This window comes from Brachycentrus maculatus, unplaced genomic scaffold (genome assembly GCF_059751285.1).
Source record: "Brachycentrus maculatus isolate JH-2025_06_01 unplaced genomic scaffold, ASM5975128v1 h1tg000018l, whole genome shotgun sequence".
Lineage (NCBI taxonomy): Eukaryota > Metazoa > Arthropoda > Insecta > Trichoptera > Brachycentridae > Brachycentrus > Brachycentrus maculatus.
Window position 1 is genome coordinate 1,651,932 of NW_028280772.1, and position 27,532 is coordinate 1,679,463.

Consider the following 27,532-nt stretch of genomic DNA (forward strand, 5'->3'; position numbering starts at 1 on the left):
ATTAAATCCACGGCTTTTAAACAGAGCTTTTTTTCATTTGCCGTCAATACTGCGTCGGTTATGAACCAATTTATTTGTACAGGCGACGACGGCCCGCCAGATGAACAGATCACAATGGAGCTATTATAAAGCGCCGAAACCAAATCACACAACCGAAATCGGTGCAAGAAAAAACCGACAAGGTTGAACGGCTTAAAACTTATTTAGTTCAGAAACAAGTACGCGCGCGTAAATCAGCCCTAATTGCTCAAGAAATCCTGAAGAATGTAGCAATAATACTTACTTACTATAAAGCTTCATTGCTACATGAACCTCAAAAGTATAGCCTTATATTTAAACCGTCATGTTATCCTACTAAATCAATAAATAGAAGTACAACTCCATACTGAATTGAAACGACAAATATGTCCGTACGTTAATTCAACCGCAGATTTTTGAGTCACATATACGCACATATACATCACACGCACACACTTATTCATATATCGCTCACCCCTTTTGACAACGTCATATATCAAAAAATTGATTTTTCAGGAGATCATTGTGTTTAAAAATATAATAAAATGTATTAATAATAAATATCAAACCACTTTTTGAACTCATTATTGTGCAAAAGATCGTTTTAGGTAAAACCTGAATGTTTTTTCTCCATTTGAAAAATATTAAGTATATTTAAAAAAAACAATTGAATGCAAAAACAACACTTTCTGCCCTGTAGCGGATAAATATTAAGTTGAAAATATGCTGCTTTTGCTGGGATATAGTACATTTTCTGGGCATCCCGAAAACATGCACAACTGAAAACTGACGATTTTGAATATATGACGTTGTTGAAAGGGGTGAGCGATATGTGACCAATCGTACAATGTCTGCCATTTTTAGACATAAATAAGTTATGATATGATTGTAATTCTGTGGAAAGCGAATCTTAAGATAACCCCATGAATTCAATATGTTATTTATAAAACAATATATCCATATTTAATTATAAAATTCATGATTATAAAGTTACTTCTAATTGAAGAACCACCTTTTGGGAATAAAACTCCAACACAAATAACTGCGGATGAGGCATATTTATAGATTTGGTACTCACGTTGTAGAATAACGTGATGATTTAAATATATAAATAAAACGCTTGTATAAGACCGCTTTTGAATTTATTTTTGTGTACGAAATTAAAGTAAAACCTCGATATAGCCGACCTTTCGGGGTGAGGGGATGTCCCTCGAAGCCGAAAGTCTGTTATGTAAAAATAAATTTAAAACATCTAAAAAAATATGAACGCTATATTTAGCTTTAAATAAACGGTGAAAAATACAAAAAATTCTATTTATTTTCTTCGGACAGTCTGTTTGATATCGACGCGCTTGCTTTCGGTATTTCTGCTTTGAAAAGGAATCAAATTTTGTTTGCACTTCTGAGGTTTGCCGTTTTTTTTTTAAATATTTGAATTCATTTATTTACCATTGACTTTCTTAATTACGAATTGTGTCGGGCTGTGGTCCCGTGGTTAGTGTCGCGGACTCTTGAGTCAGAGTTTCTCGGTTCGAACCCACTCTACCACAATTTGATATCTATTTCTAATAATGAGCCGCATAGACTCACAGAAATAGTATGAAATTGAAGTATTTTTTATAATAAAACAACAAATATTTAATTTTTTCCACATGAATTTTATTTCATCGTAACCGACATCATAAGACTGGTCACTGGTCACTGGTCATCACCAGTCTGTTGATGTCGGTTACGACGAAACCCGGTTGCTGGTCAAATAAAAATCTTGTGGATTTTTTTTTAAATAGTTGTTTTTTTATTTTATAAAATGCAGATCCACCAAGAAATTCAGTAGAAAAGTTATAAAATTATGTATTTTTGTAAACGATAAAATCACAAATACTTCTCTTTGTAAAAAAATTGAAATAAAAATGACGTCGAGCTTTTTGAAGGTAATGATTTTTGGCCGCTATTGTACAGGTGTACCCACAGCAGTTCACCCTTGGTCGTGTTCATTGATGATGACTATGCACGTGGTCAAATGGTGTCTAAAAATGTCGCGTAGGAGTTTTAGAGAGTGTACGTTGAAGTGGCTCTAGCTATAAAAAAAGGCTACCTTCCATCCTACGTAAGTACTATTAACAAACCTGCATATGTACTTTCATCTTTGCTGCTTGATATCCAATCGTAGTCATTTAGAAACAAAAACCAGTATTTCGGAGACTATTGTTCAAACGTATAATTACGTACATCTTTCTCCACGCTAGGCCGCGTGTTACTTATGACTTAATTAAGAAATGTACGAGTAAATTTCAAGGTTTCAAATTTACACTACTAGTTTCGGGAGAGCAGTCCTCCCATCGATATATTCGTGTTATTTAATCCTCGCTTCTCAAACTTAAACAATCCTAATATTTTGATTTTGTCCAAATACTTGTTCGCAACTTGTTGTTTGAGATGACAATCGGGATCATATACGACCTTGGGACGCAAAAAGCTATCGTTCATCATGTAGATTATAGGCGTGCCGAGATAAAAAACCAATGCAAACGCAGCCGAGTTTCGTTATGTTAAATGATATATTCCAACGAAAAAGAGTAGAAAAATTTAATTACCAAATTTCTTGCACATTATCTCTACTATCGTTGAAACAAGGTTGCCATCGAGGGGGCTATATTTACCTGGGTCAGACTCTTTTGTTTTTAAAAAGCTTATTTGATCGGAATGGCAGCGTCATCTGTTGAAAGTAACATCAGCACACTAATAACTAAAAAAAATCTCCCGGATGACACCGTGCTTCTTGACAGCAGAGCATGGTGAAAATGTACAAAATAGAAATGTGCGGTTTATATTTTTAAAAAATGTTTTCAATTTAACCAGAATGAGCCACAGCAACGCGTGGCCGGGTACAGGTAGTACGAAAATAAAATGTCACATACTATGTGCACTGTGCACTACACGGAATTACACGGAATTTTACCGTCCGGCACTCCGGATCGGTGCTTTTGATCGGTGCGTGAACACGTTGCGCTTAAATTCGATCACGCTAAACTGTCGTAGTCGCTTTCATTTTTCAAAACCGGACTGCCGGACGGTAAAATCCCGAGTAGTGCACAAGCGCCCTAAGCCGGATAGAAAACATGTCACACTGCGTACAATTGAATTTTACATGAATGTGTCAAGTGTGTGTTGTTGACCTAATTTCTACCGCTTTTTGTTGTTATTGCTCGTAATAGAAGGCATAACATAAATACGCAAAGTTTTAATTTCGTTATGTTCTTCCGGTTGATCGCGACACGACGGTAGAGCTTCCTACATAAAATTATATGTTGGTTTATGTATTAATTTTAAATCAAACACAGATTTTTTGAGTCCACTAAGTTGTATTTTATTAACAAAAACACAAAAAAATTATATTGTGACAATTGTTTCGCCTTGTTAGGGCATTATCAAACGAATGTATTATTTTTAATAAATGTTTTACTTAGTAAATACCACTATTTCTTAAAATCTACTGTGACACGTGTTTCGATGCATTCCGCATCATTTTCAAACACCGTATGTGAAGCTAATTCTAAATTTTAGAGTTGGGTCCTTGGGACGTCGAAGGTTTAGGAGGTTTAGGAGGTTTAGGAGTTAAATAATCAATACGAAAAGCCATAAACTGCAACATTTTGAAACAATAGAAATTCACAAGAATATAAATAACAATAAACCCATAATTAACAATATGACAATGACCAAAGCCTCCCCCCTTTTGTCTATGTTCCCTCTGATAAGAAATAAAAATAAAAATAAAAATTTAATTAATAAATAAAAATAAGAAACAGCTACTACCCCCTCCTAAACCTTCGACGTCCCAAGGACCCAACTCTAAAATTTAGAATTAGCTTCACATACGGTCTTTGAAAATGATGCGGAATGCATCGAAACACGTGTCACAGTAGATTTTAAGAAATAGTGGTATTTACTAAGTAAAACATTTATTAAAAATGGATAGATTTTACCACAAAGTGACTGCCGAATCAATTAATGGAATGTATTATTTGTTGGTTATCGGGTTGTAGGTGCTTACATACAGTATCCATCAACTCGATAAGTCGCTAATTAATTTTCTCGAAACCCAAGTAACATTTTATGTAATTGATTTTTTTTTTAAATACCGTTTTTTCAAACATAATTTTCTCTTCAAAATAATTATACGGTTTTCAAAAGAAAAGAGTTATTGAGAGTTATGTATATTCTAAAATAATCCGATATACATTCTTTTTAAAAAAATCGGGCATGACCACACATATCGCTCACTCCTTACAACAAGGCATATATCAAAAATCGTCAATTAGTTGTGCATGTTTTCGGAATACCCAGAAAATGTATAATATCCCAGCAAAAGCGGCATATTTTTAACTTAATATTTACTCGCTACAGGGCAGAAAGTGTTGTTTTTGCATTTTGAAAAGAGATTGTTTAATTTTTTTTAAATATACCAAATATTTTTCAAATTGAGAAAACACCTTCAAGTTTTCCCTAAAAGATCTGTTGCACAGTAAAAATTTATTTTTAAAACATTTTATTTTATTTTTAAACTTAAAAAACGATCCTCTGAAAAATCAACTTTATTGATATATGACGTTGTTGAAACGAGTGAGCGATATGACCTCTCTGGTGGAATTCTGTGTCCTGCGAATATCCCCTTAACCATTTGCTTTCAAACAAATACCTACATTTATGTCTTCATTTAGTGTGGATATGTCCAATTTTTTAAGAAGATTATTCAAATTGGAAACATAATGTACGAAAGAAGGTATGTGGTTGACAAAATTTAGTCAGGCATAAAGATCTATCAGGTGTAGTAATGTCTTACTTAGAAAATACGACAAAAATAATAAACGAACTGTGTGATAAATCTATGACAGTCGTAAGCCCTGTAAATGCTCAGACTTTACAGGGCTTACGACTGTCATTTTCATTCCTCTATGTTAAAAATAATGTAAAAAATAACTCCTTATTGGAGATAATCTAGATTTGCGAACAAGTATTTGGACACTCAAAGAATTGTAAATGTGTGATTTCACGATGCGGTCGAAAACCTTTTGTATTTTTTAATTTAATTTTTTTATTCATTTAATATATTTACATTTTTATTTATAACATAATACATTTGAATCATTTATACATATGAAGAACTTTTATATTTCGATTCCCTGTGCCTCTCCATAAAAGAGACTGTGCTCTTGTGCTTGGAGAGGGAAATGTTTGATTGCCAAATATTTGAAGTTTTGCTGAAATTGCTTGGTGTTGCATTTTGGAGTAGAAAAATCGTTAGAGAATCTCGATGATTTTTTTTTCATTTGAATGAGATATTTTGTTTTAGAGGCGAAGAAAGTTTGCAAATACAGAGTGGTGTGGCGTTTTATTCTCTCTGCCAACCCCTGCGGAGCATCTAGATGGTTAGTTAGCTAATCAGTTACTACGTTTAAAAAATTGATATAATTTGTTAAAAGAGATGATTCACGTGCGTACGGTTTTTCCCACGAAGGTAGGTTGGAGGTTTACACGGTGCAAATATTTAAAATCTAACCTTACAATGCGAGACGTCAAGTTGTAATATCTGAAATTGGAAGAATTCCTTTGCAAAAAAGTTTTTTTTTCTCCATTATCCTAGCGGCTCGCACATGCGCCCGAAAGCTCGCATTGTGCGGAGCGATGTCTAGTCCGGAGCTTTTGTTGGGGCAGGTATCAGGTACTACATACCCCCTTTGTTTCTGAGCGACCCTCGAGTGCCATAACTTTTTCTGAGATCGCTATTCTAGTTAACTGCGTTTGTATAACTCATCGGACGTCCCTGCGGTAGTGCCAAATCACCTGCTTGCGATTTTGATACTTCAAAATATTTAAACTCGGCATTTCAAAGATCAAGTATAACAAACATTTGAATGTCAGAATATTGGGCAGTGTGTACAAAGATATGTATTAATATGGAAGAGGCGAAGATTGTTTGCAAAGACAGATAATCTCTCTGCCTACCCCTGCGGGGAGCAGCGTGACGGTTAGTTAGTAAGTTTGTTAGAACCATATCAACGTATGTCATTTACCTTCTTGTTCTTCTCGGCGTAAGCCTCGTGGCCTGTTTTTAAGAGGGATGAGCCTCCTGCGATGTCGATTTCCAGTTGTCGAGCCATCTCTTCAATGTTATGCCCGGGAGTCGCCTATCTTGGGGTTGGTAGGACACGGTGTGTCCTACCATGCAGGGGAGTCTGGATAGATCCATTCTCCTCACATGCGCATACCATTGTCTCCTTCGTTGCCTTCCCTACCTGACGACATCTTCGATCTCGCATTTTTCCCTTATCTTGTGGTTACGTATTGTCTCGTAGCCTCTTATCAAATATGCTTACGTTATCTTATTTATCGTTTCGGCATTCACTTTGCGGCAATACTCTCTGCCTATCCGTGTTTATTTTAGTTTAGATTCCATTTGTCTAATTTCATCCTTCTTTTCCCAACTCTATGCTTCAATTCTATACATACGGGTTGGTGCCAAGACTCCGTTGTGTACTGGAATTTAAGCTTTCGCCAGAAAAGAATCTGGCTTCTGATTTAGACACTTGTTTAATGAAGTGATTGCATTTATCAATGTAAAGAATTGAAAACGAAACACGATATATCAATGAAATAATCTCCGTCAGACATAATAATATTAATTTCATTCTCGAAATTACTACACCTCACAACAATGCAGTATTAGATAGAAATTCATTTCTTCGGTTTGGTAAACAAGTGTGTTTTTAATTTGGTAACTTTATTCATTGAATCGACGTTCGATTTGTATATTTCTTTAATATATTCCTCTAAGTGCAAGACGAATCACGATTTAATTACTGCTGTAGCAGGGGTAGCCAAAGAGGATGAAACGACATACTCTTCTGTCCTGACATACACTCCTAGCTTCCTTCGCGTTCTGACGTCTAGTCGCGTATGCCCTCCTATAACATTAAATCACTATTTATGTTTCTTCTAATCTAATTATTATACTTGTGTGACAGCTGTTTCGCAACACAACGGTGTTATCAAACTGAAAGTCTGATAAAACTCCATTTTCTTCGAAATAAATATATGGTTTTGAAAAGAAAAGAGTTATTGAAGGGTAAGGAGCTATAATTTTTTTAACATATTCTCTAAAAAACAAAAACAAAAATCCAATATTTATTCTTTAAAAATGGTCGTGAAGTTAAGTCCAGATTCTCAATACAGCCGGACGCTTATTGAATTATATTATTACGAGAAAGACATTAACCAGCCAGGTCGTAAGCCCATTGCATACCCAGACCTACATATTATTCGTCATCCGTGTATTTGAAAAACTTAAAATAAATATTACATACATGAATATCACATACCGACATACTTTATGAGGAGATGCATGAACGTGGAAGAGGCGAAGAATGTTTGCAAGGACAGAGTGGTGTGGCGCTCTATTCTCTCTGCCTACCCCTGCGGGGAAGCGGCGTGATGGTTAGTTAGTTAGTTAGTTAGACATACTTTTCTTATTTTGTTTTTTACCTTATGCTTTTTATATTTTCTTATTTATTTCTTTTAAATATGCTTCTTATGCCTATTTATTTTACCTGATAATTTTTTTATATTTTGCCATGTATAAGTATTAGTTTTGGTTATTAAAAAAATCTTTTTTGTTACTTTATTATTTGTGTTCCAGTCTTGTTTACCTTAATCCCATGTCCCGAAATGTGAAACAGAAATTACTCATCGGGAACATTACATGTACATATATATGACATGTATGTAATATGTTTTTGAAATAAATAAAAAAATAATTAAATTAATTATAAATGAATAAATAAATAAAATAAATATTATTGACCGGTTCGATAATGTTCCATTTTTATTACAAAGCTTCTAAGGTGATCTCATTTGCTGGACTTGAATCCTTTTAAGCGATTGATATGATATGAAAATAGGTTTCTTTATGAACCTGCGTTAAAATAAGGCATCACTCACCTCTCGCGCAGGTATAAAGAACCATATTATTATGTGGGTTTTATAAATGTTCGAGATGGGAATGCTGCTCGGATTCGGGAACATTCCGAGCTCCACAGCCTGGGGTGGTATGGCACAAGATGAATGCGCTTATAAAGACACCTACATCTCTATCCTAGAGCACCACACGAGGGTGCCACTTGGCCGGCTGTTAGATTGCTGCCTCTCAGATTCTGTTCTCTCTCTACTACTACCATCACTAGGATGGAACGCCACACTCTTCTGTCCTGACATACGCTCCTTCACATCCATACATCCAGTCATACATGCCCTCCGATTTCGCAGATTTTTGACACCATCAGGTATGATCTGATCTGATCGTGCCAAGTCTTTTTCGGCCGTCCTCGTTCTGTTTTCCCGCTCACATTCGCCACATATATTTTCTTAGTCATCCTCTCGTTGTCCATTCGCTTCACATGTCCATACCACCTTAAATAACTCCTAATATTTTAAATTATCCCTTGTTGTTTGCTTCCATTCAAATAAGTAAATAAATATATATTATTAGTTTTTCGTGTCTCTTATATATATATATATATATATATATATATATATATATATATATATATATATATATATATGTATATACACACATACATATATGTATATATATATATATATATATATATATATATATATATATATATATATAAATATATATGTGTGTGTGTGTAAAAATGACATCTCAACTTTTTAGGTTCTAAAAACAGTTGAATTGATTAATTGCTCTCTTTGTATTTGTGACCATTTTATTATTTTGTAGTTTATTTACTTTTTTTAGTAATACGTTATACGAAGTAGGTACTTAAGAATGGATGCTGAAGAAGGTAGATAGGCAAGGGTGGCGTTCTATCTTTTTGTCTACCATTACAGTTCTACGCATTAATAATGAAAGAAACACAGTTATTTTCGTCTAAAGAACTTACACGTCGATTCATTTCAAATTGCCTGTAGTTGTATAGACAGTATGTATTCCCCTTTGTCTTGCTGGAGTGTTGTCGGCAGATGTCGGTTCATTTCAATCGGCCGTTGTACTTGAGGCTCGGGCAATTATTATTAATCCAAAAATATTTTCGATTAACCCATCTGTACGAACTGCGTATGATCTCAAATTCCTTCGCTTCAATGGTCCATTGTGCGTGGCTAAATATAATTACGTGGTAAATACCACATTACCGCAAAACTATATAATATTGCAATTAATTTATCCACCTTCGTCTGGGTATCTGCGTATACCACCGCGTAAACAAAGTTCAACAAAAATACTGCGGTTGCAATGAAAATACGTAAAACATAATTAAAGTTGTATGTCTGCATTCAACCCTATTGTATTGGAAGTGAAGCGTTGGCAAACGAAGGATGAAAGTAATATGCAGTTGAAATAAGATCTCCCAGTGCGACAAAACCACATTTAACACATGTTCGAATGGTGATAAAAAGAGATAACCGTCCAAACAAAACTTTCCTCAAAGGAATATGAGCGTACATGAACGACCGCCCTTATAACTAAAGTCCGGTGACATTTCGCCCACTCCTTTCAAGAACGTCATAAATCAAAAATCGTCAATTTTAAGTTGTGCATGTTTTCGGAAAGTCCAGAAAATGTACTATATCCCAGCAAAAGAGGCATATTTTTAACTTAATATTTACCAGCTACAGGGCAGAAAGTGTTGTTTTTGCATTTTGAAGAAAAGGTATTGTTTAATTATTTTTTTTAATTTACTAAATATTTTTCAAATGGAGAAAAAACCTTCAGGTTTTACCTTAAAATATCTGTTGCACAGTAAAAAATTCAAAAAGTGGCTTGATATTTATTTTTAATACATAGTATTATATTTTTAAACTTTAAAAACGATCTCCTGAAAAATGTAGTTTTTTGATTTATGACGTTCTTGAAAGGAGTGAGCGATTTGTGTATAAAATGGGACTCTCACTGCTATCTGTGTTGTAATCAAACACCAAAACTACACTTCTGATTTTTCTTCCGTTTCATCCACGACATTTTGATTGAAATAAAATTATAAAAATCATTTTTATCCCTCTTCATCTCTCATAAAACCATAATATCTTTCGTACAATATGATTTGATGAAAAACGAAGAATAAAATAAATACAACATTTTGAGTGTGTCCAAATACTTGTTCTAGATTTTGTGAACAAGTATTTGGACACACTCAAAATGTTGTAAATAAATTATCTGGTCAAATTATAAGCTTAATAATAAAAATGAAAATGGTATTTTCTGGCGTTTCTCATGTGTGTGATTATAATCCAGGATTCGGATCTCACATAATATAAGAGTTTCTGCTTAATAAAAAGCTTCTTTACATCTCACCAATAGATTTCTCTAGTGAAGTTCTAGTGATTCATGAACAAGGTTTCTAAATTGGTTCATATATATATAGAACTTCCAAGAACTTGAGTAGTGTGGTTGTCAATAATGGGTAGAATTGGTGAATGTTACACGTGTGTAAAGTGATCACTTAAACCAGCCTATGACGGTCGTAAGCCCCGTAAATGCCCTGACTTCCATATTCTTCTTCATCTTTGATGAGATGTCAAAAAATAATATGAAAATAAATACATATGTTTTGTTTATTAAAAGCATTGATAACCTTGTGGTATGGTAATAAAACACTCTCCTTACCATCCATTGTTTACATTGTGTAATACCACTTTTTTAAACACTTATTCGTGACTACCGGTTTCGAAAAATCATTCCATCATCAGTCATTAAAATTAAAATAAAATTATTACGATTTGATATTTGTATAAAAATAAAAAGAGAGAAAGATCACACATGAATCTCAATGGGAATATTTTCTAAAGTGGACTTGAAGTTAAATTTAGTTGGTTATTTATTATGGATAATTTTTATTGATTGCTTTTCTTATTTCTAATTTTTCTAGACTAAATCTAAACAAAGACCAGTTTTATTTACATGTAAAATGTCTATACCCGTTAATTTATTAAAATTATGGTATTCAGATATAAGGTGATTAGCAAATCCCAAAAAATTATTATTAAGGCTCCTTAGATGATCTTGAGCTAAACTGGCAGTGCACAACGGAGTCCTGGTTCCAACTCTAATGTATGGAAGTGAAACATGGAGTTGGCAAAAAAAGGATGAAAGTAGACTGAATGCAGTCGAAATGCGATCTCTCAGAAGAATGTGTAACAAAACGATGTATGATAGATGTGCGAATAGTGAAATAAGGAAGGAATGCAAAGCTGAGATAAGCATTATCGATAAAATTAAGAAAGGTGTGTTGAGATGGTTTGGACATGTAGAACGAATGAGTGAGGAAAGAACGGTAAAACAAATTTATGAGGCGAATGTTAGCGGGAAAAGAAGCAGAGGAAGACCGAGAAAAACATGGCACGATCAGGTATGCCAAATACTTGAAAGTGGTCAGGTTAGGAGTCGTAACAATCGGCGGGTATGTATGAGGAGATGCATGAACGTGGAAGAGGCGAAGAATGTTTGCAAGGACAGAGTGGTGTGGCGCTCTATTCTCTCTGCCTACCCCTGCGGGGAAGCGGCGTGATGGTTAGTTAGTTAGTTTTTAGATGATATTTCCTATGTAAAATAAATATTTCATTTAATTAAGAGAGATTTTCTTCGATTAAATTCCACATTACCATTTGAAAATCGTGAAATAATAAAATGATCAAGAAATGAAGTATTTCTAGAACCTAGATAGTTTGAATTCCAACCCGCGAGAGTCTCAACTCATTTTTTTAATGATTAAAGAAAACACTTCGTTTTTTACCACTTGAGTTTTATTATAGACTACATGTTTCAGAAGTTAAACTTCCATCATTCAGGTCTGTATAATAACATTATACAGACCTGAATGATGAAAGTTTAACTTCTGAAACATGTAGTCTATAATAAAACTCAAGTGGTAAAAAACGAAGTGTTTTCTTTAATCATTGTAACATGTCTTACCACAAAGTTAATGCCGAAACAATAAATAAAATATCATTTTTTTAATGTAAGTTGTAAGTTGAGAATAGTGGTGAACGTCCATAATGGTAAAAGGCGCAAAATGCTCACGGCTAGTCGCCAGTGATCCCCTTTTTGAGATTACTGTTATTACGTGGGGATCTTAGATTTCTGGCCAAATCAATTATTCAAATGAGCCGGGTCCTAGGAAACCATTGAACCCTTTCCATGTCGAGAGATGCTAATATCGCTAAACACGAACGGAAACTCTTCTTATTTTATTTTAAACGAGACCTACCCGGCCACGCGTTACCTTGACTAGGTTCGCCTAAATATAAAATACATACAAAAGAAAACATTCCAATTATTGTAAAAATTATAATTGGAAAAGGAGCAGAGGAGGACCGAGAAAAACATGGCACGATCAGGTATGCCAAATACTTGAAAGTGGTCAGGTAAGAAGTCGTAACAATCGGCGGGTATGTATGAGGAGATGTATGAACGTGGAAGAGGCGAAGAATGTTTTCAAAGACAGAGTGTAGGCGTTCTATTCTCTCTGCCTACCCCTGCGGGGAAGCGGCGTGATGGTTAGTTAGTTAGTTAGTAGGAAATTTTAATCTCCGAAACAGCAATGGAATCGAAAACATCGAAAATGCTAAAGGACAACACTTGTCAAGAAGCACGCTGTCCGCCATGAGCAATGTTTAGTATTGCGTGAGTTACTGTAACGTTCAACAGATGGCGCTGCCATTACGGTTAAGAAAGCCGTTAAAAATATGTTTTTTTTACCTGTCACGTGTGTATTGCCAGCCTGGTTTTATGAAGATTTATTGGGATTATTTATTAAATTTTGAAATATAAATATTTATTAGGTACATAATTAAATATTTATTTAATATCGGTATTTATTTTGCCAATTCGACATCAAAACTTAAACTGGAAAGATATATAAACCTAGAAGAAGTAACGATTACCATCCTTATCAAATAACCGCAAATTAAACAGTTGCTATTAGTCACATCTCTATTGTAATATATGTCCATTACCTATTAGTTATCAAGAATGTACACATCAATATGGATTAATTTTCTTGGTTTATTTTCCGCTTTTAAACGGCTACAATAATATGCTTAAATCAAATCACAAAAGGAGTTTTATCGATTGATCCCATGTACTGGTGATTGGTCCTCGATTTCTGTAGGCTAAATCTAATTATATTTTTATTTTCAAGTCATTATGTAACAAAGACTTCAAACATCGAGGCGTAGTAAATTATTATCCTTTTATTGATCTGCCTAGCAATTATTTTACTGGTTCGATATCAGGGCTGCGCCCTCAAACTATTATATAAAAAAATATATTTAAAAAAACGATGAAAACCATTTTTAAAATTGTATATATAATCCTAGCGGTCAAAATATAGAAATACGTAATTATTCGAATGTGTCATATTTTATTCTTATTTTGAGATATCGATCCTTTTCTACCCGAACAACATTTGACTGCGAGCAGTTTTTTTTTTCAATAAGGTAACAAGATCACTAGCGCGCTGTTGCGTCAAAAATTGAATCCCTGAGAGGTACAATTCTGCAACAGCGATAACTGAACATAAATTGAGGGAAAAAAACTAAGAGTGAAATTTCAAGGACGCGTGACGTTTACTAGGCAAATTTCGTTACATGAGAGAGAAGAAAGATACAACGTTGAGAGAATGAGAAAAAGATCTATACGAAAGTGTACAAAATAAAGCGATGTATACACGATATAAAGCGATATAATAAAATAGTGACGCTATATATGAACAGCTGAACGGATAACACGCGTTTTATAATTAATAATTATCATTTTGTTTTGCCATTATTCACGTTTTTTCTTTTCGTCGAAAATATCGAATCACGAACATAAATGGGATCTCATATTTAACCTATTACAAACTATGAATATTGTGAATCAATGACTGTGTAAACATTGAATAAACAGAATATTTTCCATGAAAATTATGTATTTTATTTATTTTAAGATGCTCTTATCTCCCTATGTCTGCGTCTCTCACACTAAATCTCTCTTTTTTTAAGTTTCAATTCTTTCACGGGCTCAGGTGCAATATCTTCCAACCGACCAAAAACAGACTAGTAATACTGATCAGAGTTTGAACCTTATACAGTCGTTTGTAATTAGAGGTCATAAAGTCCTTGTACATAAGCGTCAACGAAACAAAAAATAAATTATCGGATCGAATTACAATATATGTATGTATGAAATACTCATAACGCAACCATGAAATATGGTAAGTTTTCTGCTGATTAATATTACAAAAGCACTTTCATTAGAATTGCTTTCATTGTGTAGTTAATTTCTGTTATGAATTTTTATTAAATATTTTGATTTAAAAATTATACCATACATCGTCCGCACACCGTCATTTTCTTTTATTCTCTACAATCAATACTATAATCTCTCTTATCAATCTGATACGATAATTAGATTATTGGACGAGCATTGACAGTGAAATTTCAAGGACGCGTCACGTTTATGAGGAAAAATATGAGAAAATATTATAAATAACCAATACAAATATCTTTCCGTAATGTATTTTTTCAGTTTATACATTTAAGATCCCTGAATGGGTTCTATTTTAGACATGTCAGACAGCTGGTTAATTTGGGTAAAGGCAATATGTTGTAAGTGCCTTACTCCAAACTAATTTGTGTTTATCGGCTCCACATGTATTTTATTATGTCTTCGTATATTATATTGATGAATTTCTGCGTTTAAAATCGGTTTGGTGTTGCTGTGAGTCGTTTTAAACATTTTTTGAAGCATTATACTTTTAAAACTTTTTATCGGTGCTTTCGTTGTCTCCCAGTACGAATTGAAGAAAGTACTTGCGTAAATCATCTCGCCCGCATATTACCAACCACACTCAACTGACACGCTCGCTGAATACTGTACTCGCACATCTCGCGTAAGAGTAGTCGCGGTTATGTGAAAAGAATCCATCAGTAAAGCGCCCTTGAGGTGATTTTTCACGAAAACGGCGCTATGTAAATTGGCCATTCTCATATATGTGCGAATGGTGGCCTCCTCTCTTGTGAACGGTAGCCACCTCATCCGTGCGAACAATGGCCATTTCATCTTATCTTCAAGGTCAGCCATTGAAGCTGCTTGAACAACAGCCGTCTCCCGCTTGTGAATATTGGTTATCTCACACGAGATGGTTATTTCAACCGTGCGATCACATGCAAACGGTGGCCATTTCCCTCATATGAACCCAGTGTTCAAGATGGCCAGTCATCCTACATTCGATCTATAGCCATTTCATCTACGTGAACATTGGCAATCTAACATGCGGACGGTGGCCATTTCTCTCCTTTGAACACTGGCCAATTTACTTTCGATGGATAGCCATTTCACCTATGTGGCCACTAGACATTTCATGTGAACAGTGACCATCTCACATGTGAACAATAGCTATTTCACTCATGTGAATACTGGGCATATTACGATAGCCATTTCACCCATGCGAACACTGGCCATTTCTCTCATATGAACCGAGTGTTCAAGATGACCAGCAAATGTTAGTGTTCATTTTGCTCAGCTATGCGAAGTGGAGTATGGGCCTAGCGAGGTAGGTACGTAGCGCGGCGCTCGCTCACGACTCGAGCGAGATCGGGACCATAAATAATCTTCAGATTGTATCGACGGGCATAAACAAGAGACAGCCATTGCCCCGAGTACTTGAATACAATGAAACTGATGTTGTGAGATGTGAACGTAATGTGCGCGTGTGTACCTGCAGCTCTCTTTACCGGGTTTTACTGCCACCACAAGGTACTTTCAATCATGAATGCTTGTGAAAATTGAAATCGAATTACAAATGGTTCACTATTACGAGTATTAGCTTAAATAAACTGGGAAGTAATGCTTTATTATTTATGTTAATGTTTTAATAATCATTTTACTAAAATGGTATGATTTGATCAAATTTAAAAAGAAAATTCACCTGTTTTTTTCCACTTGAGTTTTATATTTTATCACGACTAGTTTCGGAAGTTATCGATGCACAAGTATAATAAATATAATTTTTATTTATACCTGTATATGGAAGCATCTACAGCTTCCGAAAGAAGTCGTAATGAAATATAAAAATTGGTAAAAACCAAGTGTTTTATTTTTAATTTCTAAATATCAGTAAGCGCAAATAAACACCTAACGGCAAAGGCTAAACTGGCAGTACACAATGGAGTCCTGCACCAACCCTAATGTATGGAAACGAAGCATGAAGTTGTTGGCAAAAGAAGGATGAAACTAGACGGAATACAGTCGAAATGCGATCTCTCAGTGCGGCAAAACCATGTAAGATGTTTTAATGGTGAAATAAGGAAGAAATACAAAGCTGAGTTAAGCATTATGGATAAAATTAAAAAAATATGTTTTTAGATGGTTTTGGCATGTTAAACGAATGAGGTAGGAATGAACTGTAAAACGAAATTATGAGGTTAATAGTTAGAAATAGTTACGAATGAAGGCTGAAGAAAAAATGGCGTAATCGAGAACGTAAAATACTTATCAAAGTAAATCATATATGATGATGAGCAGAGGCGTGCATTTTACGGTATATAGGCAGAAAAGCAGTGCCTACCCTGGATTACTCGCGTTCCATATAAAAACACGACCAGCGCCTAGTTTGCCTTATCCTTACCCAAACTTATCTGATTAAAAACCCTGTGCACGCCACTGATGATAAGGGAGTGAGTTAATTTCAAAAAGCTTTAAAATGAATTTGAATTTACAACATTTTGAGTGTGTCCAAATACTTGTTCACAAAATCTGGATTATCTCCAATAACAGGAGTTAGTGTAAATAAGCCATATCTTAAATACCGTTTGATATGGCTTCTTCTCGATTATATTTTCGAGTAAAAATTGAAGGATTTTTCACGATGTACATCAGTGGGTACCTTGTAGACACCAAAAAGGTAACCCAAAAAGTTGATGGAAAAATAATTTCACAGTACACGTGATAGAAGTGAAACATATTATTTTTGACATCTCATCAAAGATGAAGAAGAATATGGAAGGATGACGACCGTCATAAGCTGGTTTAAGTGATCACTTTACACACGTGTAACATTCACCGATTCTACCCATTATTGACAACCATTTACATCTCACCAACAGATATCTCTAGTGAAGTTCTAGTGATTCAAGAACAAGGTTTCTAAATTGGTTCATGTATATATAGAACTTCCAAGAATTTGAGTAGTGTGGTTGTCAATAATGGGTAGAATTGGTGAATGTTACACGTGTGTAAAGTGATCACTTAAACCAGCCTTTGACGGGGCTGACGAGCCCCGTAAATGCTCAGACTTTCATATTCTTATTCGTCTTTGATGAGATGTCAAAAAATAATACGAATTTGAATTCGTTGCAGTGCTCCGTGAACCATTGGGTCAGAATAGAAACGCTGACATGATACTAAATTCAGGATTCTAAATGTATAAGTATAATACAATGTTGTAGCTACATTCCATCCTTTTCTGATCACCCAAGTAGCGATCGATGGTGTTTGCTCAATTGAGTGGCTCTAGAACGATTTAATTGATTGGTCTGTACATTCCAGAGAATCTGAAGTCATAAAGATGGAATAACTCAGCGAACACATTTCGACTGTTTATTATTTTGTCATACCAATAAATAATGCTGAAGTGTCGATATTCTCGCGCCTCGAGTACAATTAGCGGTGGTCCCATACTAGCATAAGTGTATTTACTAACTAAGCGCTTAGTCAATACTAAGTGATTTAACATTCTTGGTACAATAATTAATTTTTTTGTCATTTACTCGTTAAACACAAACATATAAGTACATACATTTTTAATTAATATATTTACAGATTTGGCGTTTTTTGTAGAACTCCGTTTTAATTTATGTATATAAATAATAATAATAAATCCCTTACCGCACCCCAATGGTGCATAGGGCACTGCTTCATATAAACGCAGTGTTATCTCGATCGATTACACATGAAGGAAAGGTGATAAGCCCTCCACTTCAGGTACCAGTCCAGTGTAATATTGAATAAATATTAGAGTGAAAAAATCACTTATATTTATTAAACCCCCCTAGGAATCGAACCCGGAACCTCCAGAACGGTAGCCGAGCATGCTGACCATTACACTACGGAGGCGGACAAAAATTATGTATTAAATATTAAAATCAAACGCTGATTTTTGAGTGTACTAAAGTTTTTTTTTAATTATTTATTAGGCAGTCACCCAGTGAAAGGATGTTTCTGCTAGTGTCAAGTATTATTTTTATTTACAAACATAAAAATAATAGAAAATAATAATTGCAATTCATACAACATTGTATTTTATTGTTGAAAAAAAAAACAAAAACAAAGAAAAATTGTGACATTTGTTTCGCCTAGTTATGGCATTTTCAAACGAATGTTTCTCACATTCAAACATTCGTTTGAAAATGCCATAACAAGGCGAAACAATTGTCACAAATTAGATTTTTATGTGTCTTAGATCATCGATCTTATCATAATTGACATTCTATCAAAAATGAAGAAGACTATGGAAGTCTGGGCATTTACGGGGCTTTTTTTCATCTCACCAATAGATGTCTCTTCCAAGAATTTGAGTAGTGTGGTTGTCAATAATGGGTAGAATTGGTGAATGTTACACGTGTGTAAAGTGATCACTTAAACCTGCCCATGACGGTCGTCAGCCCCGTAAATGCCCAGACTTCCATATTCTTATTTATCTTTGATGAGACGTCAAAAAATAACACACTGAGATATTGATTGTCTAGTTTCATCCTTTTTTTGCCTAAAACTCCATGCTTCGCTTCATACATTAGAGTGCGTCCACAAATCGCTCACTCCTTTCAAGAACGTCATAAATAAAAAAAAGTGAATTTTCAGTTGTGCATAATTTCGGAATGCTTAGAAAATGTACTATATCCCAGCAAAAGGGGCACATTTTAACTTAATATTTACCCGCTACAGGGCAGAAACTGTTGTTTATGCATTTTGAAGAAAATGTATTGTTTTATTTTTTTTTAAATAAACTAAATATGTTATTTTTTGACATCTCATCAAAGATGAAGAAGAATATGGAAGTCTGGGCATTTACGGGGCTTACGACCGTCATAGGCTGGTTTAAACCAGCCTATGACGGTCGTAAGCCCCGTAAATGCCCAGACTTCCATATTCTTCTTCATCTTTGATGAGATGTCAAAAAATAATATGAAAATAACTCCTGTAATTGGAGATCATCCAGATTTTGTGAACAAGTATTTGGACACACTCAAAATGTTGTAAACTAAATATGTTTCAAATGGAGAAAAAGCCTTTAGGTTTTACCTAAAAAGATCTGTTGCACAGTAAAAAGTCTTATTAGTAGCTTGATATTTATTTTTAATACATTGTGTTACATTTTAAACTTTAAAAACGTTCTCCTGAAAAATCAAGTTTTTTTATTTATGACGTTCTTGAAAGGAGTGAGCGATATCATTCTTAATTTGACAAATAACGCGCGGTCTTGCATTCTTGTGCGTGAACAGAAGTATCTCTGCCATGAGCAATATTTAGTATTGAGTTAGTGTTGTGGCTCTAGACCACTTGCTTTCGAGATGATTGTCGCGTTAAAATTAAAATGTATATGGTATATCAGGCGTGTGTTACGCATAGGAATACTAAATTGTCACGCATACAGTACGGTAAACCCCCCTATAAGGCTGAAATAGGATCCGCGCTATCGGGACTTAATATTTTCAAATTGTATTTTTACATTTTAACTAACGGGAATGAATCGACCGAATATACGGATCTTCTGCGTTATATTGGGCACCAGTATTTTAGGAAAACAAACTGCCGCAAACGTTATAGGGGAAAACCTTATACGTTCGTAAAAAAACCTTTTCCCGAAAGCTAAACCGGCAGTACACAACGGAGTCCTGTTTCCAACCCTAATGTATGTAAGTGCATGGAGTTAGAAACAAGAATGAAAGTAGACTAAATGCAGTAGAAATGCGGCAAAACGATGTATGTTGGACGCTTGAATGATGAAATACGGAAGGAATGCAAAGCTGAAATGAGCATTATCGATAAAATTAAGAAAGGTGTATTGAGATGCTTTGAACATGTGAAACGAATGAGCGAGGAATGAACGGTAAAACAAAATTATGAGGCGAATATAATAGGAAAAAAGTAGCAGAGGAAGGCCGAGAAAAAATTGACATGATTAGGTATGTCAAATACTCGAAAGCGGTCAGGCTAGGTAGGAGTCGAAATAAATGGCGCTTATGTGCGAGGAGATGCATGAACGTGGAAGAGGCGAATAATTATTGCAAAGACAGAGTGGTATGGCGTTCTATTCTCTCTGCCTACCCCTGCGAGGAAGCGGCGTGATGGTTAGTTAGTTTAGTTTCTTTTGCGTGTACGTTGTAGGGGGGTTTACTGTACTAGAGTTGCAACATGTTAAGATTACAAAACTGCATACGCCCGACATTGTGCATAATTGCTATTTTCTTATAATATAAATAAAGCATTGGCTTTGAATAATGCATGCTATTCGCTGAAATGTCTACATATCGCGTTTTGTATAAATTGCTTCGATAATGTATTGTATTTAGTATTGCCCTCTTGAGAAAATTTACGAAACAGAAAATTGACGAGTTGACAAAATTGAAATTTACGACCAATAGAATTGGGACGATGTAATTTTAAGATGATAGAATTGAAAACAAGTACGGCTTCCTCCGACTAAATACTTTAGAGATCTCGATCTAGCGGTTGTATTTCAATACAAACCTTAACCCCGTCGTTTGAGGAAAATTTTGTAATATTTTAACCTTGTAAGATCATTTGAAAACGAAAAGCTTAGTACTTTTTTTATTCAATATTTTTTGCGGGTACATACTTTGTACAACATTATATAAACATTATAGTTAATGACTTCTATGAAATAATTCAATATAATAATGCTGATGAATTTGCAGCAAATAAGGGGATACTCGCAATAGCAGATTTCATTCAGCGTTTAGCAACGCTGAATGAAATCTGTAACGGATAAATCTGAAATCCGAAATGAAAGCCGCACGTCATTCCACGCCCGATTTCTAAGAACATACTCGTACATATAAATACTCGTAAAAAAAAATAACTCCTTACCTTTCAAAAACATTTGTTTATATATATATATATATTTATATATATATATTTATATATATATATATATATATATATATATATATATATATATATATATATATATATATATATATATATAATATATATATATATATATATATATATATATATATATATATATATATATATATATATATATATATATATATATAAACCCAATGGTGCATAGGGCACTGTGTCATATAAACGCAGTGTTATCTTGATCGTTTATACATGAAGGAAAGGTGATCAGCCCTCCGCTTCAGGTACCAGTCCAGGGTAATATTGAATAAATATTACAGTGAAAAAATCACTAATATGTATGTGTGTAATATCTTTTAAATAAACACATAACATGTGATTATTTAAAAGAAAAAACCATCAATACGAAACGATATGTTAACGAAAAAAATCAATTACGTCACATGTTACCTGGGTTTAAAGAAAGCTAAGTTGCCATTCAACGTATGTAGGGTCTTAAGCTATGGTTTTTGAAAGAGACGATGCAGATCTGCGTAAGTAAAATAAGGTGGCGCCAAGTAAAGGCTCGCGCAGTGCGTAAAGCTAAGGGTGGCTACTAAAAAATACCTGTACTTGCTACCCTCTTTGAAACAATGATTCCGCCGTATTCTTTCTTGTTTATAATGCGAGTATAATGCATACCTGTCAGGACAAGGTACCGGCGGCAGGTAGGCGACCGTCTCGAAGGGTAGTGCCTCTAGCTCGCAATAGTCCCCACCCCGTGTTTTTTTCGCTCGTCAATCATAAGGGTGAGTGCAACACGAATTTTATGACCTCCCAGTCGGCATTCGACTGCCGACATCCTATATTCTACCAACCTTTCTGTAATGCATTTTATTATGATGACTAGTGTGGCTTTTCGATTTGCTTTATTTATTTCTTTACAACATTTTGAGTCTGTTCAAATACTTGTTCACAAAATCTGGATTATCTCCAATTATAGGAGTCATTTTCCTATTAATTTTTGATATTAGTATTTGGACACACTCAAAATGTTGTAAATAAAAATAAAAAAAAACCCTTATCCGCACCCCAATGGTGCATAGGGCACTGCGTCATATATAAACGCAGTGTTATCTTGGTCGTTTACACATGAAGGAAAGGTGATCAGCCCTCCGCTTCAAGTACCAGTCCAGGGTAATATTGAATAAATATTACAGTGAAAAAATCACTCATATTTATTCTTACCCCCCCTGGGAATCGAACCCGGGTCCTCCAGAACGGTAGCCGAGCGTGCTGACCATTACACTACGGAGGCAGACAAGATAAATTAGCTGTAAATAAATTAGCTGGTCAAATTGTAAGCTTAAATAATAAAAATGAAAATGGTATTTTATGGCGTTTCTCATGTGTGTGAATATAATCCAGGATTCGGACCTCACATATTAATATAAGAGTTTCTACTTAATGAAAAGCTTCTTTACATCTCACCAATAGTGAAGTTCTAATGATTCAAGTACAAGGTTTCTAAATTGGTTCATATATATAGAACTTCCAAGAATTTGAGTAGTGTGGTTGTCAATAATGGGTATAATTGGTGAATGTTACACGTGTGTAAAGTGATCACTTAAACAAGCCTATTACGGTCGTCAGCCCCGTAAATGCCCAGACTTCCGTATTCTGCTTCATCTTTGATGAGATGTCAAAAAATAATATATTTATTTATTTCCTTACCGACACGGCTCTTCTATTGCACAAAGTAGGGGTTGAAAATGACATTTCAAAAGTACTTAACTTAAGTATAGTTTGGGGTCAATCATAGTTCCACATATTGGGCACATGCCAGGGCATTTAATATTAAGTTTTAAAAGTCATTTTATATTACTATTCTAACATTAAAAGGATTTTAAAAATGTATTACTTATAAATTTTAATTTTGATGAATGTATATAATATATCGCTCACTCCTTTCAAGAAATAAATCAATAAATCAAAAATCGTCAATTTTTAGTTGTGCATGTTTTCGGAATGCCCAGAAAATGTACTATATCCCAACAAAAGCGGCATATTTTTAACTTAATATTTACACGCTACAGGGCAGAAAGTGTTGTTTTTGCATTTTGAAGAAAATTATTATTATTTTTTTTTTAAATAAACTAGTTATTTTTCAAATGAAGAAAAAACCTTCTGGTTTAACCTAAAAAGGTCTGTTGCACAGTTAAAAGTTCAATAAGTGGCTTGATATTTATTTTTAATAAATTGTATTATATTTTTAAACTTTAAAAACGTTCTCCTGAAAAATCAAGTTGTTTGATTTATGACGTTCTTGAAAGGAGTGAGCGATATATGTGTATACATATATGTATTTATATATATTTTCGGGTTTCACGTGGTATAGGACTCACTCGTCGATATCTCCCTTGCGTTGTTGCGCCGCACATATAGCAAGTTTAAAACCATTCCGACGTGTTTACTTAAAATTTAAATAAAACAAGTATAAAAGCGCGTAAAACCACTTCCTTTGGTTGAAAACTATGTTTTATTTGCTTAGAACTTGTGTTTTACGTCATAGGTAGTTATGAGTTGGGAAGGAATAAATAATCAAACTGGATCTGAACGATAATGAGGGTTGAAACGGTTTACTTTTTGGCAATTTAGCACGAACCGTTTTTTGGTTAGCTTAAACTAGAATAAAATAAAGGTTTTCTTTGTGTAAAATGGCGTGAATCTTGTAAAAAGCAAATTCACTTAGTAATGACGCGATCAGGTATATCAAATATTTGAAAGCGTTTAGGTCAGGAGTCGGAGTAATCGGCGGGTATGTATGAGGAGATTCACACATGTGGAAGAGGCGAAGAATGTTTGCAAAGGCAGAGATGGTGGGGTAATTCTATTGCATCTGCCTTCTCCCGCGGAGAAGGGGTGTGATAGTTAAAAGAGAATTCAGCGATGATTAAGACACTCGCTTAAAATGTATTCGAGATATGTAGAGATACGTTTGTATCGTAAAAGAGGTAATAACAAACGTAAAAGAGGAACAACGTAATATTTCTGATAGAGTGGTGTGGCGTTCTATTCTCTCGGGTTAGTAAGTCGTATTTTCTCGGCTTCGCATCGCCAGATGTCGGTGTATGGAGTGGGCAGAATACGGAACAAAGTTCGGGCCGAACGAATGTTTATCGATAGCGGTAGTGCAACTAAACCTGACGAAGGGAAAGTCTTAAGGCTGTTCACGGCACCTCTTATTTCCCGCTGCGCTGGCTGTTGGCCAGAAATGTTAGGAATTCTCCATTATTTAAATATCCCTCTACCCGAGAGCAAATAGACAAGAGCTGCCTTAAGAGAAAAAACGGCTTCGAGCTGTTCTCTCAAATAATTCCGGCACTTTGTAAACGTGACTCGATCAACGAAGCGGCTCGGTTGGCGTTGGCTTAACGGTGCTGGGTTGTTTTTACCCCGGACCTTCGTTTTCTTCCCCCCCCCCGCATCAGCCGATGGTGAAATGTTACCTGGACCGCAGCACGATTGTCCGAGAGAGCTAGTTGAGGCGACGCATCGATTCTCAAACTTGGGGATGTGACGTTTTCCATAACCTAACATTAGTAACAAAAAAAAAATAATACCGAATATTAACGACCTTATAGCATAGAAATATGTATTCTTATATATTTTTTTATATTCTCAATATTATTAATATTTAAAGCGTTTACTTTGTGGTTAGTCATTTTTACTTAATTATTTATTTACAAAAATATTATTAATATTAGTATATCACCAATCACTGAGATTTTTATGTCTGCCGGTTTCGAGACGGACCCGTCTCTTTGTCAGGACAATCACTACCAATCACCAGTGGTAATGATTGTCCTGACGAAGAGACGGGTATGTCTCGAAAACGGTAGACATAAAAATTTCGGTGATTGGTTATATACTAATATTACTAACATTTTTGTAAAAAAAATCGGTAGTCACTTTGTGATAAAATCTGTCCATTTTTCATTAAAGTTTTACTTTTTAAATACCATTTCTTCTTAAAATTTACTTTGACACATGTTTCGATGCATTCCGCATCATTTGTGTTTGAAAATGATGCAGAATGTGTTACACGTGTTACAGTAAATTTTAAGAAAAAAAAGATATATTTATAATTCTAATCATAGACGGCTGTTGTCAATTGCAGAACGTCACGAGATGGATCATATATACATACTTGCAACATTTATATGTTGTTAAACATGGGAAGAATTGTGATTAGTGATTAACCATCCTATGACAGGTCGCATGCCCCGTAAATGCCAAATTTTTCTTATCTAAAAATGCCTATCTTCATGCCTAAAAGTGCTATTGATAAGTAAATAATGAAAACGATCGCATCATTCAGCCACGTTTAATTACACAAACTTCTTTCATTATAATTTTGAAAATAATTTTTGTTAACTGTGCCCTCGGCACGAACCTTTAAGAATCGATTTTTTTCACCTAGATGGAAATCAAATCACCTTTTCTATGCAAAAGTTGTATGTGCTGTATTCATGGCAGACTTCGTCTTTTAGTTGTTCTCTCGATTAGCGATGACAAAGTGCTGATATAGTCGTATATTTTTTGATTTTAGGGGAAGTTTAAAGCTACACGCTTCTAAAATGCTATAAGCCCGTTTCAAAATTGCTATTTATATAAGAACAGTCAAAATGTCACTTATTTCTGGTTCAACGAAGATCTCCTCATCTATTTTTGCATCACTGATCCTCTGAATACTTTTCCTCGAGTTGTTTACGTCATCTCTCCAATCGAGTAATTGCCAATTACATTCCTTTCTTGCTTCGGAAATTTCCTCCCATACTTCATACTTCCGCGTGAGCTAAAAATAATATTTGATCGAAGAGTATCATGTGGTACGTGATTAGAGTTGTGTTTCATCTCGGTTCTATTGCCAATTTGCTGAATTTGCCCCTTTGCAACTGTATGTAACACAATTAGTGATCGCTATATATAACATATCCGAACCAATTGGTTTGTTTATCAGCCAATTTAGTTCAATAGAAGATCGATTGCTTCGTCTACTCTGAGTTTCGGGTGCCAAACATTTGAAAGCACGAAGTTGTGTTTTTTTTTAATTTTATTATTTACTATTTAATAAGGTTATATTTTTTAAACAATTTCCATCCATTTCTACTTAATACTATCTTATAATTTTATATGCGCTGAGCCTCTCCAAAAAAGACACTGAGCTCTTGTGTTCGGATAGGATGTTTTTCTTCTTGTTATGTTTTATTACTCGAATATTTCAAAATCAAATGTCTAAAAATGTATTTGTTTGTATGCAATATTATGTACGTATCGATACATCTCCTACTTAAACAACACAAATATATCTATACAACAACCATATTTGAGCTAAATAATTCAACAATTCAAAATAATGAGTTACAATGATCAATTTTTGATCAACATTTGATCGGGTAAACTCATTTTTTGTAAATAAAACTGCGTTATTGGTTGGATAATTTATATAGCGCTGTTTACGTGAGAAATCACTTCACAATATACCATATGTACGTACGAGAACATCACCATTAAGTTAAAAGTCACAATGTGGTGGTTCAATATTTACACGCATACGTAGCACAGAGGCTTGTGTGAAAGTATTTTATGAATGGTATTTGAAATGCTAATGAAATATATGTATAATAAACAAAGACACTCGCTAACGAATTATTTATTCGATTCGGGCCGACGAATGGAGGATTCGTTTGGGTCCCTATCGAGCTTAAATCGGTTCGTGAGTGAGAGTTGAGAAACTGAATTTGCGCTTAAACGGAATGTTGTTTTTTTTAGTTGTCTCCAAAGTTTGAGGGCTGTGTTTTCTGGTTACCTGCGCTCGTAGGCGTCCCCCCTCCCGAGGCTCGCGCGCTCCGTCCGGAGCGCCAGTCAGCTATGGACCGCCGCGCCCGCAGGCCGTGTCGTCCGCGCGCACCGAGTGTCCGTGAATCTGCCGCCGCGGAACTGTGAATAGGCTCGGAACTTCACCGTGGACTTAGTCGAGCCAGATGTGAAGTGTCGTAACCAGTGGTCGGGACAATCGCCTCGTGCGCAAGACATCCCTTGTCATGTCGAGGTAGACATACGATGTTGACCAAGGAGTATTGGAGCTGCTTCCTGCTCCTGGCGCTCGTGCGGGCCTCCGTCAACCGGGGGCACCACCACCACCACAACCCTAAACCTTCGTCCGAGTTCGTCAACGGCAAAAGTAAGTTCCGCCGCCGACGACCATTTCCACCGGACGCCGACGTACCGTACTACCCGAGACACCCACCCCTACACGCTTCTACGGACACTACAACAACACACTCGGATCATTTTCATATT

The 27,532-nt window shown here is 35.0% G+C and overlaps 1 protein-coding gene across 3 annotated transcripts in view; it reads left to right on the plus strand.

Moving 5' to 3' along the window:
* Nucleotides 1–27,532, plus strand: part of Egfr (epidermal growth factor receptor) — a 282,040-nt gene that overhangs the window by 241,622 nt on the left and 12,886 nt on the right. For 2 of the 3 annotated variants that reach the window (XM_088267438.1, XM_088267431.1), the window contains exon 2: nt 27,002–27,413. The exons of the other annotated variant lie outside the window; for it this stretch is intronic. In XM_088267438.1, the coding sequence (XP_088123564.1) occupies nt 27,293–27,413 (121 nt within the window). In that variant the 5' untranslated portion in view covers nt 27,002–27,292. The remainder of the gene's footprint in view (nt 1–27,001; nt 27,414–27,532) is intronic. 3 annotated transcript variants of the gene reach the window in all.